This window comes from Danio rerio, chromosome 3, assembly GCF_049306965.1.
Source record: "Danio rerio strain Tuebingen ecotype United States chromosome 3, GRCz12tu, whole genome shotgun sequence".
NCBI classification, from domain to species: domain Eukaryota; kingdom Metazoa; phylum Chordata; class Actinopteri; order Cypriniformes; family Danionidae; genus Danio; species Danio rerio.
The window spans coordinates 35,888,690-35,905,646 of record NC_133178.1 but is presented as its reverse complement, the minus strand read 5'-3'; the positions used below and the strand labels follow the sequence as shown (position 1 = coordinate 35,905,646).

Sequence of the window (16,957 nt, the reverse complement as noted above, 5' to 3'; positions counted from 1 at the left end):
CACAGCGCATCAGCCTACGGCAGCTGGACTAGTCCAAAAGGCGCAGTACTTTTTACTGTCGAGTCCGTTTCAGTTCGGATCATATTCTCACCACAAATGAACTGCTCCAGGGTTTGTTTGAAAGCGTACCAAGACCACCTCTTCAAGCAGGTCTCGGTACGCTTTTTGGTCTGCTTTTGGTGCGCAATCGAGTAGCATTGCTGCATTCACACCTGCCCAAACGAACTAATCCAAGAGGGAAAACGAATTCTAGTGTGATTCAACCGAACTAAATAAGGCAGGTGTGAAAGCACCCTTAAATGTCAGTATTAGTATTGTAAGTTAAGATATCTATAAGCAAGCATGCTCTAAAACAGTGGCAAATTTTTTGTTTAAAAGATATAAAACTGATATAAGCATTTAAAGCCTATAGTTTGTCACTTCCGCCTAAATGGATCAACGATTTTATTCACATAACCTCAAACTTCAGTTTCTCATCAAACCATACCCAATCAAATGATCTCTAGTATCTGACATGCCCCACCCCTTTCAAGCCAGTTCTCATTTTATGCACTTGAGCTCAACCCCTCTCACTGGCTGAGCTGTGATAAAACAAAATGCTACTGCCTGTTTTTTTTAAAGGGGAGGAGCTACACTATGTCCCACCCTCTTCGTGTTTTGGTTGAAATTTAATTAAACATTGAATAAAAATGCACTACATGGGACCTTTAAGTCTTGGAATTGTGATTTTTTTTTATCATAGAATTCAGAATTTTCTACTCAGAATAAAAATCTCACAATTCTCAAAATGTTTATGCATCTATAATAGTATAGTATAATTCATCATAAAATAACTAAATAACTTTTTAGTGAGTCAGAGTTGTAGGAAAGGATTGAAACCGAACCTCATTAGCTGTGGTGTGTGAGGTGATGGGTATCTGGCAGCAGCCTGGTCCAGGGTAATGCACAGTACACAGTATCTCCTGTCTTCCCATCAGCCCTTGAATCTCCTCCCACGAGGGCACACACTCTCTGCCTCGGGTCTTCTCTAGAGCCTGGCCAATGAAGGACGCATAGCTCTCCACTTCTGGGTCCACACTCAAACTCTGAACCCTGAAACATGGAGGAAAACAAAAAACAAAGTTTACAATACAAGCAAAGGCACTGTTTTTAGATGTTGGGCTTTTCATGAAGCGTTTTTATCTTTTCAGTTTAATGTGAAGAAAATATCCAAAATGTACTTTCAAGTCATTCTTTTGTCACACACTTCATCAATTTGTGTTGGGAGATTTTAATCACAATACATATATTTAAAGTCTGATTCACGGAGAAATATCTTCAAACATAGTTTACCTGATTATACAATGCACAGCAAAAGCAGTAACTAAATCATCATACTATCATCTCAAAAACATTGCAAGAATTACATGCTTTGTTTTTAGTGAAGACTTAGAGAAAGTTGTTCATGCTTTTATCAGCACCAGGGTGGATTACTGTAATGGACTCCTCATAGCCTTTCCCAAAAAGACAGTCAGACAGTTGCAGCTCATCCAGACTGAAAACACATCTGTGTAGCTGAGCCTTTACTGATGGAGCACTGAGCGAAAGATCTCACTATTATGTCTGTCTTTTCTTTTCATTCTTTTAAAACCTGTTTAACACATTTTAATCTGTTTTAATCACTGTTATTATTGGTTTTTATGTTCTTATACTTGTCTCTTTTATCCCTGTTTATGTAAAGCACTTTGAATTGCCACTGTGTTTGAAATGTGCTATATAAACCACACATTTTTTACTATTATTATTTATTATTATTATTACCTACAATAATTTACACATTTTTATTTCTGAAATATATTAATATGTTTTTTACAGAATTTTCTGATATCTGAAATTCCCTCTGGAAAAAAACCTTTGAATCTAGTGTAAAAAATAAATAAATAAACAAGATTATACCTGACTTGATTAAATGTTTAGATTGTTTTGTGTGCTGGAATTATATGAAAATTAGTGCACATTTAATCTAAACATATACATATTTTGCAAATGTAATCTAGAAATGTTTGCAATTCTTAATGTTATCATTTATCTGGCAAAGTATGATAATAATTCTTAGTTGTTGTTTTAACCTGCAGGTCTTGCTTTGTACTTTGAACATTAAAATTTACACAATTCCAAATCCAAACCACAAACTTTCTCTCAGATAAAAAAAAAAAAAAAAGACGAGGAGAAAGTTGTTTAGCCTCTCTGTTTGGTTTGTCTATTTGCGATATGAAGTGTCAGCCGCTTGGTAATCACATGGCCTAATTGTGTTAAGTAAACAGATGCGGGAAAGCGTCTGAAGGCCTCAGGAGAACAGAAACTCTTCCATCTCCATTACAGTCTCTCTAATCAAAGCCCTGTGGTCAGTGCACTCCATTTCCTCATGGCACGCTCGCTTATTTTGCCATTCTCCTATTTTCTGCCCTTCTCGTCTGTCTGTCCTCCAGGCCTGGCAGTACTTTGAGAGTCAATTAGCCATGGGATGCAGAAAGTGTTGTGCCGTTTCCCAATCCCTCAAGGAGAGGAAAAGAACGAGTGAACAGGAAGTGCACTTTCCAATCCAGGCAACCTCAGGCAGGCCAGATTTCCTACATACTCGACCACAGGACCGGAGGCAGTTGTGCGTGTTTATACTCAAGGACAATATTGGGTATCGTTTATGTGTGCATGTTTGGATCCGGCTGTACTGAAAGAAATCTGGTGTTGAAATTATTTTCACTCAGAAATTTTACAACTGATTTCTGAAATGGCAAGCAGATTTGTAAAGGGATAGTTCACCAAAAAATGTATTCTAAACCTTTATTATTATTTTTAATGGACACAAAAGTGCTTTTTTTAAAAGAATGTTGATAACTAGTAGGCGTTGACATCCATAGTAGGAAAAAAACAGGCTACTGATTTCCATCATTCTTCAAAATATCTTCTTTTGTAGAAGAAAGAGACTCAAACAGGTCTGAAACAAGTAGAGGATGAGTAAATGATGACAGACTTTACTTTTTTATGGTGAAATACACCTTTAAATGACTTGTATTACGTACAGAATCAGGTTACTTTGAATCCTGTTGATCCCAATTTTATTGTGCTTGAAATGTTCACAAATCAATTTGATCCGACAATTGTTTAATTTATGTTGAGCTGAACATTGATTTTATTGTTGCTAGCGCCTTAGTACATACAAAATAATTTTACATCTCTTCAGTTTAAAATAATGATTAAATGATACATTGTTTAAAAAAAATACACTTAAAATAATTTATAATATAAGTATATTTACATATATACTCTACTTTTCTTTTTAAAGTCACAAGAGCTAAGAGCTGGGCGATAAAATTGGTATCGATATTTATTGACTGACCACATTGTCAATATCGATATCGAATCTGAACCTTTTCGAATGCTGCGTGCGCACCGCGATTTAAGCAAGTAGAATTAACCAATATGCTTTGTAGCAAATATACACATTACAGTAATAACGGCAGACTAGTTACCTCAGACAAACACATCGCACCAAAGCACTGCAGTGGTTTTTACTTTTCTCCATAAACTTGCGTCAGAGCTGCAGCAATGGTTTTTCCATTTGTTATCCTCTGAGATAATGGTTGATGGTTACAAGAGATGCCAGTGGAGCGCGAGTGTAAAGTCTATTGTAAATGGTCAAGTAGATCAGAATAACAACACATGCGAAAATGAGTGCCGTATAGCAGCAGTCAGGAGATTGTAAATAATGGATGTAACGATGTCACCAGAGTGGCTTTTTGGTTTCTTTTCTTGTGCATCTCAGCCACTAACTCCCCATCTGAAATCAATTTAGCATAGGGGGTATTATAGTCATTCAACTACACAATTTGTAAAGTTGCAATATGTATTTGAATAATGATGGTTATAGTTCATTTACTTGAAAGCTCAGATTTGATTATCATAATTTGTTTTGTTCACAGAGTTTGAGATTTACTGTATCATTATTATTCACACCCTAAAGTTTGCTTTGATTGTTTAGTATTTGCACTTAACCATTGCACACACTTTGTAATATTATTGTTTAAGAGTTTCTTTAACACTTATTGTATTATTATAATTATATTATTATCTATTTTATTATAAAGAGATCAGATATTGTGTTAAATGTTTTTGTTTTTGACTATCAAAACTGTTTGTCTTAGTAATGTTAGTTAATTAAAATAAAGTGTTTAAATAAAAAATCCTAATACTCCTAATTGTATTGTTAAAAATATTCAATAATTATCAATATTAAATTATATGAAACATGATATCATGATAATTACATAATTATATCATTATAAATACAACATTGCCCAGCCCTACGAGAGCTAATGGCCAGACAGAACCTGTGGACTTTTTTTGTTATTACTGCACAAATTTGCGGGAAATGATTTTGAGCGTATATTAATTAAAATATTAACATGTAACATGTAAAATAATATAATGAAATAATAATACAAAAAAATGAACTTTAGAATGCAAATCTATGTAGAACCACTTGTTTGGTAAACAAAAAAAGTGAATCTCTCATGTACAGTAATATATGTCAGAAAATACACATCTAATATATCAATACTATTACTGAAATAAATAGAAAAACTGAGTAAGTATATACTCACACATATCTGCAAAAGTAAACAAATAGTCTGAATGATGGGCTCAAATATCGGCAGATTTCTGCGGGTACAGATTCTGTGTGGGTCTACTCATGAACAGTGAATATTGAACGTTGTTATTTGATTTTACACAACATAAAATATACTAAAGAAGTTACTAATTCATTAATTAAATAAATTTAATTAACTACTAAATTTGTTTATATAATTTGTGTGGAATATTAGCCGATACGGTCAGAGTGCGAATTACAGGAGAGTTTGGAGGGGTCTGTCCTTCCTAATTAATGCTTGATCCCCCCTGAAAAACATCAAAACAATGTATGGCGGTCTGCCCTTTAATAGTTAAAAAAGTTTGCTCTGATCTGTATCTTAAATAATATTAATGATTAAAATAATAGATAACTTCAATATATATTTGACCACCCCTATAATGGTTCATACCATTGTAATCTTTAAAAAAGCTGTCTGTAGGTGTCTGTAAAACTAGATGCATAGTTTGTATTTTATTATACAGTTGCTTGCACACGGAAGTTAAACAGTAAAATAAAAGGTGCAGGAAAGCAAACCTGTCACCGTTTATTTAATTTCACAAATATCATTGAGAACCACTCCATATCTCTCAAAACACAATAACAAGTTTGATTTTTATCAGTGTACGGTGGCTCAGTGTTTAGCACTGTCACCTAAGAACAAGAAAGTGGTCCTAGCACAGTGCTGGGTTGCAGTTGGGAGCCTATATAAAAAATTGGAAGTTCATACTGCAGTGGCGACCCCTGATAAATCAGGGACTAAGCTGAAGGAAAATACCTGAATGAATGAATGAATAAATGAATGAATGAATGAATGGATGGATGAATGAATGAGTGTAATCTTTTGAGCAAAATAATAATAATAATAATGATGATGAGATGTCAACTGTATTGTCAACAGTATGTGTGTGGTGTGACCTGTGTTTCTGTAAAACAGCATCAGAGTGCGACTGACCTCTTGAGGTGGAAGCGCAGGTATCTGAGGATGCCGCAGCTTGGCAGGAAGGTGCAGCTCATGCAGGTGAGCAGTTGCCAATATCTGAGCTGTGGGTTGGGGTTTGTCTGCGTCTGCACTCGTGAGCTGGTGGTGCTGGTCTGCTTGATGAGCTGACAGTAGAGCTCGTCTCGGAGCGGTCGGAGGTCCAGGCAGGTCTGCAGAATCCCTTGAATGAGAGGAATGGGCTCACGGGCTGATTCCAGCTGCTGGAGACAGTTAAACAGCCTCACCGCCTCCTCGCGGATCGATGTGTAGCCTTTGCTGGCCATGTCTAAGGAGTGGACAGAGAGTAAAGACATATTGAAGTGGAACATGCTTGTAAACTGTATGCATCTTGTCAACAAAACAAATATTTGATGGGTTAGCAACAGAAATTGAAGCAATTAATGGGATAGTTCATCTATTAACATTAACAAAAATTAACATTTACTCACTATTTACACAACCTCAAGGTGGTTATAAACCTTTATGAGTCTCTTTTTTATGTTAAACACAAAAGAAGATATTTTAAAGAATGTTAGACACAGGCAACCATTGACTTTCATAGTAGGAAAAATAAACTATGGATGTCTATGGTTACAGGTTTTCAGCTTTCTACAAAATATTTTCTTTTGTGTTTAAAAGAAGGGGGAGGATGATGAAAGTGTTGCATTGTAAACAAAGTAAAAGGGTAATGTTTTTTACCTAAACACTTTTTATTAAGGAGAATTGCTAATTTTATTTATTATTTATATCACTATTATTTTATCTTTTAAATTATTTCGTTTATAACTATATTACTATTATCATTATTATTCTTACATACAAATTTCCAAAATGTTTTTTTTTTTTTCATAAAATGTGCCTATTTTTTGGCCAAAGTTTACAATCCTACAAATAAGCAGAACAAATATAGTTAAGAAATGTAAGATTTAAAAAAAAAAAAATGAATTCCTTGTGAATGTTTTTATCATAAAAATGAAAAATGAATGTTTTTATCATAAATGCTCTGAAAAGTTTACAAAATGGGTCAAGAACAGCCTAAACACCCTTACTATAGTTTTCATGAAGCTAAAAATCCAAACATTTCTAACCAGAATACATGTAGAAAATGAGGCATTGGAGATGTTGTGTTGGGGAGTGGATGATACTGGCTTTGCATGGTCAAATTTCCATGTCTATGTATGTGTGCGGGTGTGTTTAACTCACGTGTGTGATGCAGGCTGCCGTAGGGGAAAGGCAGCAGTGGGGCGTACAGTGGGCTCTGCGTGTACCTCAGGATGGGATTATGTTGATAAATGTGCTCCACAACCTCTGGATTGAATTTATTCTCCTATAAATAAAAACAACAGGTGTAAAGTAATGCAAGGCTTTGAAATCGTAAAAAGAACACTCATGGCAGAAATATTTCCAGTGTTCCATTATTCCCCAATAAGCACATGCCATATTTGTTTTATTGTGTAACGAAACGATGAAATGATGATAATGTAATGCAAACGATGGAAATGCTGCAGTGTTTGGGGAAACGGATGCGGTGGATGAATGAAAGGGAAACAGATTTCAGCTTACAGATGGACTTGTCGACCCTGGTCAAGGTCTGGTCTTTCAGTGTGTGTATAATGAAAGCTGCTGTGTACATTTTGAGGGTGAATAAGGCCAGTTTCTGTTTGTTGTGAGGCGTTTGCTTATAAGAGACCTGATAAACCAACCCAAGAGCAGTTAAACGTGACAAAACATACTGCCACAATGGATATATACTATACATGTACGTTTTTGAGAGGTAAAATTAATAGTATCTACTATAGATACTCTAAGTGTATATGTCAGCCGATGTAAGGGGGAAAACTTTATCTTTCAAACTTTTGTCCACATGAAAACATTCCAAAAGCACGTCTAATGTGAGTTTCATGTGTGTTTTTTTCATATGAAGCTCATGTATAACTACTAAGAAGAGTTGTGTTCTTAAAATAGTCTGAGAAGAACAAGATGACGGAAGAAGAATAAGTTTATATATTATAACAGTACGTTGGCTTTCTAAAGCCACCAAAATAATAATAATAAAAATAATAACAATGAAATGTTTTATTTTTGAGCAGAAAATCTGAATAATATAATTATTTCGAAGGATCATGTTACAGAAGCAACAATGCTACAAATTTAGCCTTGAAATCACAGGAATAAATAACTTTAAGAGTTTAATTGCACATTTATTTCACTGTACTTTCAATCAAATAAATGCAGGCTTTGTGAGCAGAAGGGACTTGGCCATTAGTGTATGTATATACAAAACATAACAGTAAGGTCATTTAGGGGTCCGACCCTTTAACATTTCAATGTTTGCGGTTTTTAACGTCTGTCTGTCCGTCTGTTTATGTGCGCGCTCAATGGCATTCCGGGGAGTTCTGTGGGCTAGCAACTAGCATCCTATTAATACGGATCTCTCCGAGAGTGCCGGCATTACATCATAACAACAGGGTTATTCTGAAGAGCTACTCGTTGCTTTCCAAACTATTTCTAGAGACACGGGATACCAAGGGGCACATCTATAAGTGTAAAATCACTAGCCAAAAAACTAATAATAACATACTGGAGCAGAGAGATGACATTGAGTGGAGTTTAGATGCGTGTCTGTTAATGTGGATGTTTAAATGTAAACATTTGGTGTAAAAATATGAATATTTGCTTTATTATCTCTACGGTCTAATGGCATTTTCAAATAGAAACATTGGTGTTTAGCGCTTTTTGTTTTTCAGAAAATGCCAATTGTTCATGGTAACAAATGTTTTCATTTTTTTGTATGAGAAATTCCACATAATTATATAAAAGTTTAAACATTGGTTTAGTGTTGTCCTAAAGTTAATATATACATGTGTGCAAACATGGCATTTTTTTGTTATTTTATGCAAAAAATAGGGATGCATGATGTTAATATCACATATCAATATCAAAGCAAATTTTATTTTAATAATTTTGCTATGAGGGAGACACTGTTGCACAGTAGGTAGCGCTGTCGCCTCACAGCACGACGGTTGCTGGTTCGAGCCTCGGCTGGGTTTGCGTTTCGATGTGGAGTTTGCATGTTCTCCCCGCGTTCACGTGGGTTTCCTCCGTGTGCTTCGGTTTCCCCCCAATCCAAAGACATGAGGTATAGGTGAATTGGGTAGGCTAAATTGTCTGAGTGTGAATGAGTGTGTATGGGTGTTTCCCAAAGATGGGTTAAGGTTGGAAGGGCATCCTATGCATAAAACATATGCTGGATAATTTGGCGGTTCATTCCACGGTGGCGAACCAAGATTAATAAAGGGACTAAGCCGAAAATAAAATGAATGAATGAATTATTGCTATGATTCATTCATTTATTTTCCTGTGGCTTAGTCAGTAGCCGTGAACATTTGAAGCAGATCAAAAATGTTTTTCAGAATTGTACAAAGACAAAAACGGGTGTTGTTCAATAGTGTATGTGACAAATAAAGGTTTTTTCATCATTTCATCACCATCATACTCGGCTGTCAGCCTCCAAATATAAACAGACATCAGTTAATGGTATTAGCAAAAATCTCCATATCAGTGCATCTCATAACATTTGAAATTTTGGAAGAAACTTCAACAGTAGTTAAAGTTACATTGTACTCTATAAATCATAAATCAAGAGAAACTGGGGAATTTCAAGTGGCCTCAACTTAATCCACAGCTGTGCTTGCAACTAAGCTGACATTTCTAATCCTTCTTCAAATATGTTATGAATAAGTGTGAGTTCTCTTACCTCAATGTCACGTATGAGGAGCTGTGTTGGCGTCTCCACCGGCGCTTTGCTGTCGATGACTTTCTGCACGGCACACGCCCAGTGCACCGCCTCATTGTAGTGCTTTGTGAATAATCTGTAGCAGTGCTTGCGGCCATATACAGTCAGACTCCAGTAACCTGTCACACACACACCAAACAGACATTAACCAAAATGTAGCAATACAATCTCATTATACAAAAGCATCTCTGTACAATTACTGCACAAGTATTCAGATACATTCAAGAGCTTTTAGTTGAAAAGTATGAATAAAAGTAGCTGAAAAAAAGGAGTGATAAATCGTATATATGCTTAAACTGTTTCTGATTAAAAACAAATGCTCTAAAGCTCCAGTGTTCTAAAGCCCTCATATTTCCCATCCCTGGCCTGCAGTAAATGTGTTCATATGTTCTGGATCTGGATATTTTATGAGGATCTCACTAATATCTCATTTCTCCCCTGTTGTTAACTTTGGCAGTCAAAAGAATGAGGCTTTGGTTCAAAACTAAGGCTTTTAAAGATGTACCAATACTTTACAATCTCCATTAAGCCAACTCCATCTCTCTAGGCCAGTGGTTCTAAAATGTTTTTCACCAAGTGCCACCTCAGGAAAAAAAAGTCGTCTCCTTGAAATCTTAACATTAACTTTACATATTTAAATTAGAAAGTAGATCTGCTTACTGCATGTCATTTTCAGTATAAGTCAGAAAATCAAGTAAATAAACAAAGTTTTTGAGATCACATCTTAAGTGAACAATGGAGTTTGCGTTAACCGCACACATTATACTCTACCTCTAAGCTTCAAACATGGCGAAGTTGCTTGAGTCTATGTTCTGTGTCCTGTGCCGTTTCAATTACGTCCGAATTAATTATCCTAAATCTGAGCTTACAAACTAAACAGAAAGCCACTCTGCTTCACAAAACAAAGAAACTTTATATACTGAAAACATGCAATATTTTACGAACACACATTTGAACACATTTGTAATAATTTTTTTACTGATGATGCAGCATGAGGAAATTCCTGAGTTTATAGTAACTGAAATGTCAACACAACAGCATCGGTCTGCAAAAGTGCTTCTCTAGCGCGTATCTGCTTCGCAAGTGGTGTGCGCCTCTTTCTTTGGCTCTGCACCAAGCTGGTAGATTTTAAGCAGCTGTTGATGCGATGAGCTAAAGTAAACATTCTAAGCACACCAGTGTGATAACAGCCTCCAGGGAACAGCCATTGCTGATCACATTGGTGTTATCATACGCTTCAAAGGGCTAAAAGTGTGTTAATATTCTCTTATTATTCAGTGATTTCTCGGTGTACCACTAGAAAGAAGCACACGTACCAGACTAGTGATACACATACCACAGTTTGAGAGCTGCCGCTGCTCGAGTTTTTCGCTTCACATCTATCTAATAAAAAATGTACAAAACCAAATTATATTGGCAGTAGAAATTTTAAATAACTTCTATTCCATAATCAAAAGCCATCTCAAGACCAGTGGGCTTTCTATAAACCCATTTCACCTGATATTGCAATTATTATTAAGTAAAGTTTATTTATAAACTAATTTTCGAGAGGATCACGTCCTTATGATTGTCCACGACTATTCCCAAATTAGCCTAAAATTTCAAGAGTTCACACTTAGCTCATGATTTTACATAGCTTGTTTAGCGTGCTGTCCCGGGAGCGAGCCCTGAGCTCAAAGGATCCTCGACCCCAGGGCTCCCCCCCTTTTGCAGGGCGAGTGGAGATTGAGCTCAGGTCTATCTCAAACTCCCCCGCTGCTGAGGCCAAGGCGAACTTCCTGAGAGCAAGACATTATAAAAAAGATTTAGGCTTATTTTATCTATAATATAGAGCACATTTGGATGGTGGGAGGAAACCGGGGAACCCAGGGGAAACCCACGCGGACACGGGGAGAACATGCAAACTCCACACAGAAATACCAGATGGCTCAGCAAGGACCCAACACCATTGGTATTCTTGCTGTGAGGCAACAGTGCTAGTCACTGGGCCACCGTGCTGCCCATTCTGGATAAAGGAGGAAGAAGAGGAGGAGGGGGGTTTCTTCCAGACGAAGATAGTTGTAGAAAGGAAATGAGGATATATATAGTGATTTGGGATCCTTTGATTGGAGGATCATAATTAGCTAATGTGGACCAGCTTGGTCAATCATTATCACTTATTCACCAAGCAAATGATTCCTGAATTACTATAAATAACCAGAGTTTCTACTTTCATCCTTTCTAGATGGGCGACATGGAGGCCCACTGCTGCCTCGGCAAGAATGTCTTTGGTTAGCATCCTAAACCAGTCGACATTTCTGTGCATAGTTTGCATGTTGCCCCCGTGCTTGTGTGGGTTTTTCCCAGGTTCTCCTGTTTCCTTCCGCAGTCCAAATAATATGCAACCTAACTTAATTGATCATACAAAATTGGCATCCTAGTCGCCGTATATCTCTCCTTAGCCATGCTTTTATCTGTCATTAGTCAGAAATAAGTCAGGCGAGTTCATCAAGACCTACCAGAGCTCAAACTCCCCTCTCGCCCTGCTAATGGGAGGTAGCCCAGGGATCGAGCATCTCATAAATCAATCATTAGCTAACTCTTGAATTATGAAATATTATAAGCCGTTTCAAGAGTTAATTGAAAATGCATTGAATGTTGAATGTGTTAAAACAACTACAAAGCCCAACAACTCTCTGTCTACTGACCTAGCTCTTAAACACAAGACGTGTTTGTTGAAGCATTCTAGCCAAAAGGGATTTGAAATGTTTCGATGTGAAAATGATAAGTTTAGTTTGGGGGCAAAAGAAATGTACAGTATGTCCTTTTACCAGTCCTGATTCTAAAACAAAACCACAGCGTCAGTGTAGATTTACAACAATAAAGCTATACGTTTACAACACTAAACCCAGCAGACACACAATGTCATAAGACATTGATATTAGGTTAGATTTAGGTCGATTTTGATGTTCAATAACAGCATGAAATGATGTTGAAATTTGGTTGATTTTAGGTTGTGTTGGAAAGAGACCAAAATCCACCATCGAGTGAACATCTCAAACTAATTTCATATTGATGACCAATACTGAGATTTATTCATTAAGTATGGCAACCTGAGATACGTCATAGAGAGAACGTCCACACAACTTCAAGCTGTAACATCATTAGACGTTGATATTTTTTTAGATTGCAGTGGAAAGTAACCAAAATGCAATGTCTGTCCGAGATTGGACATTGACGTAGGCCTGACACTGGGTCCTGATTCCAATCCGATTTTCATTTCCAAACAAAATGCAACATCCCATGATGTTGGGGTACAGCGTCAACCATGTTGATGTCCTGTGCCAGCTGGAAAGCTGCTGCTGTCTACTTTTATGTTTATATTTAAAGTGTCCAAGCTTATTTCACAATGCTAGAAGAAAGGTTCAAACACTTGCCTTAAAAGTAATTCAAAAAGGGGTCAAACTTTAATACAACAGAAGATGTAAATGCGAATTTCTTCATCATCTACTCATGATACATTAAAATCGAGACAGGACCAACTATGAACTGCAATCCAAAATATTGGGTGTCTGCTGTAAACATCTCCAATGTTTCAGGCACTAAATTGTAGCTCATTATCGTTTTCATTAAAAGATCTGTGGACACGCCAGAGCATTAGCCATGATATTATATGGCAACTCATCTGTTAAAAGAAGAAACCGTTTCCATCGTGTCTGCTGCGCTGGATAATGAATGACTCCTGACCAACTGCTGCCCTCATGCACACAAACACGCACACACAAAGCTTCACTTTCACACACACACTTTTATCTAGGAAAGTCCCTGAAGTTAATCTGGGAAAAAATTCTGTTTTGTGAACTGGTTGAAAGATTGCGTGTGTGATTCAGAGGTTCAGTTGAATATGGGCCACATGAACACACACACACAGAGAGAGAGAGAGAGAGAGAGAGTATGACTAAGCCTCAGAGTCTGTCTGGTCATTGCCCACCATCTCCCCAGACAACAATGACTCTTGTTTGTCTGCCTTAGTTTCTCTTTTAGTCTTCTGGTCTCAAACAATCCTTCATTTCATGTCCTCAATCAAAGTCTTCCCACAAGAACGATTTCACGCCATTTGCTGACAAAGGATCAACAGGTCTCAAGGCCCTGTTCCTTTGATCAAACCAAAAGCTCTGTTCTCTCCCTGAACATGCATGTCATTGTAAGTGCAAATTTTAAAATCGGGTGTGAAATATTGTGTTTATTGTGTGAAAACCAGGCACAACACAAAAATGCATAAATTGTTACTCATTGTGCTCAAGGCCATAAATTGGCCAGTCGTTTACTGGAGCTTGGCAAAAGAACTGTGGCCCCAACTGAGCCTAGTTTCTCTCATGTTGTAGAGTTTGGGATTCCTGCCAATGTCACAGTCAATAGGGCTGGACGATTAATCGAAAAGTAACCGAAATCAACATTCAGAACCTATAATCGATCAAACTTTTACAGTTACTTTTCCTACCATGTGTGGCGTCATGTGACGTCATCTGATCTCTGGTCAAGTAGGAACGATGGACCCATTCTTGAGCCTTACTTTGCACTTCATTGATGATGACTGGACGTAATTAATCAAATATAGTAGATACTGTGTGTTTCCTTCAATTATTTTAAATCAAGTTTTGCACTCTTCATTTAAAAATCTATCACTTGTAATATGTAAGCATATTAACTGTACAAAACTTGTTCGTGAATTATGAGGGCAAAAAAATTTAATTAAATAAAATAATCATTCATTAATCGTAAATGAGTTGAAATGTTTAATTAATTGTAATTAATTGTAATTGTAATTAATTGTAATCTAATTTGATTTAGATTTTAAGCCAAATCACCCAGCCCTAACATTTAGCTAACAACACTATTGTTACAATAACAACATTTATAATGAACCAAATCATCACAATTAGATTCAAAATTAAACCTTTTATGTCTATTGTAAAATGACAAGCGGATGAAACTAAATGCATTTGTAAACAGGGTCATTACCAAAATCTAGTTGAAAATGCATTAGATTTAGAGGATAAATGGTTGTTCCCAATTGTTGCCACTGGCTTGCTCGGTTTGGGACTTGTGGAGCTGCGCATTGATAAGATTGCTTTTCAGTGTTTGTAATTTCAGCAGTGAAATTTAAACCCCACTGAACTGAACTAAACTGAACATCAACTCTGAAAACTGAACTTACACTGTTTCAATTTACTAGAACTTCTATGTTAAGCTGCTTTGGCACAACCTACATTGTAAAAGAGCTATAAAAATAAAGATGATTTTAATGGAATTAGATTGAACTTCTTTTATAGGGTTAAAGCTTATGTGGTAAAATCCATTCAGACAGCCACAAAATTCACATACTGCTTGCCTAAAGAGCTAGCATGGGACTGTTATGGGATGTGCTATGGGAAAGTGCTCCAAAACAAAGCGTTTGTATAAACATAACTTTGATAATAAAAGCTGTATTCAGCACTAACAGTCTTGTGGGCAGTGGGAATCGTGTAATTGTGCATCGAGCGTCACGAGTTCAAGTCCTGGCTTGCAGACCTTTCCCAATCCCATCCCATCTTTTTTAACATACAATGTTACTAGGGATTGTTGTAAATAGGGATTAAACATTGATTAAATTTGCATAGAATCACCAAGAGGCGACACTCTAGTGCGATTTGGGGAAACAGCCACTAGATTGCGTGGCGGCCATTTTGGAATGAAAACTCCAATAGAAAAACAGCATATTATAAGTCTGTAAAATAAACTATTGAAAGTGCTGATGATTGTGATAGTATGTGTTGTATTGTCATCTTTTAAGTTGTATATCAGCTTTAATGCTCTTTTTAAATAAATAAATAAATAACAAAGCAGCTGCTTGCCATCACGACAGCAACAAGATCCAACGGACAGCCGATCGCTTTCACTCCAAAATGGCGAAATCTGGGGCTGTTGCTGGGCGCTGCTGTTGCAATGGAACGCTTATTTGAGTGTCTCCTCTTGGTGATTTTAAGCTATTTGCCGATAACAAAGACTATATGATACACAAGACATGTCACTAGTATCTTTTTGAATAGGGAAAAGTGTAACTGTAAATATGGTGAATAAAGCAACGCCCACTAGTACAGAAGCCGATCATCTATCGCTATATGGTGAAAAAAGCCCGCCTTCTAGTACAGGAGCCAATCATCGATCGCTATAGACTGACAATACTCTGGGGGAGGGGCTTGGACCAGACACGAGTTTCTGCAGATTTTTTGTGATTTGAACATTTAGAAATGAAACTAAAGGGACAGTTGTTGTTTAATTTTATTGGTTATTCCTTATATGAAATTTAATGGTAAGCTTGGCAAGCAGTTTTGGAGAATTAGATGTTTCCCCATTCAAACAGAATGCCTGAGCATACTGCATAAGAGATGGCCACCAAGTGAAATGACTTGCCTTAAAGGAACTTTGCCGACAAATCTTAAGATTTGGGGGCCGATAACCGATAAATAGGCTGATGATAAAAATAAAAATTTCAAAATGTTATATTTTCATAGAGTGAACAACTGGTTTTAATTTTAAAACATCACAAAAGTTTGAATTGATCTTATGAACTGAACAGTCTACTCAAAGCAAAAATGCAATCGTTTCAAAATTGCAAGGTTATTACATAGACCAGTCAGATTTTGAGCGAGTTAGCGATTTAAATTGGACAAGTCTAAATAAGCTTGGCCAATGCATGCACAAGGCAGGCAGTTCTGTACAATTACGTAACCTATCGGCTTAAAGAAATCAATTAAAGCCTGAATTATAAGATATATAAATGTTAATTTGAATAGTTTATTAATCAGTTACTTGCGCATTCTGAATGAACAGAAAAAAACACCAACTATTCTTAAATAACTGCTTTGCTGCTAATACAATAGTTGATTTAGTAATGAAAAATTTATGTTAGTGCTTAACAAACTATGAATGAACCATTTGCTAATGCTTAACAAATGATTCATAGTGTGTAATTATAGTCTTACTAAGTTCATAGAATGAAACTTAATAAAGACTGAGGCTAACTTGTAAGTGTGTGCGTTACCTGTCTGTTTATAGGTGTGTTTATCAGGCCACAGCACTGAACAGAGCGATGTGAGTACAAGCGTTCCCAGTCTCCGAGCATCTCTGTCCGGGCCGCTGTAGTAGTCAAGAGAATCGGACGTTAACACAAACCAGAACCTCCTCTGCCGAAGCCAACCTCCCTGCACCTCCCGCAGGAGCCAGCCTGGGGAAAACAGAGAAAGGAAAGAGCCATATTACACACCATAAACACTGCACCAGCCCCATCCAACGAGAATATAAAGCTTCCATCACCAAATCTGACAGAAATAAATGATGTGCAGATTGTAATGTCATTCTTTGAGAGCTAGTTCATGCCTAGTCAGACTGAGTGCTCACAAAAAAGGCGGAAAGGCACAAACCAGTCCGTCCACATCCAGATCAAAACCGCGTACTAAACCTCTGCTCACCAAATTTAATGGAGGGTTGTGTT

General features: G+C 36.8%; 1 protein-coding gene across 1 annotated transcript in view; it reads right to left on the bottom strand.

Moving 5' to 3' along the window:
* The window catches only part of si:ch211-18i17.2, an 83,127-nt gene that overhangs the window by 16,227 nt on the left and 49,943 nt on the right, over positions 1 to 16,957 (bottom strand). Inside the window, exons 4-8 of the mRNA XM_694923.10 lie at positions 16,508 to 16,690; positions 9,406 to 9,563; positions 6,852 to 6,975; positions 5,622 to 5,934; positions 885 to 1,092 (exon numbers count right to left, since the gene is read on the bottom strand). Coding sequence (XP_700015.5) covers positions 885 to 1,092; positions 5,622 to 5,934; positions 6,852 to 6,975; positions 9,406 to 9,563; positions 16,508 to 16,690 — 986 coding nt within the window. The remainder of the gene's footprint in view (positions 1 to 884; positions 1,093 to 5,621; positions 5,935 to 6,851; positions 6,976 to 9,405; positions 9,564 to 16,507; positions 16,691 to 16,957) is intronic.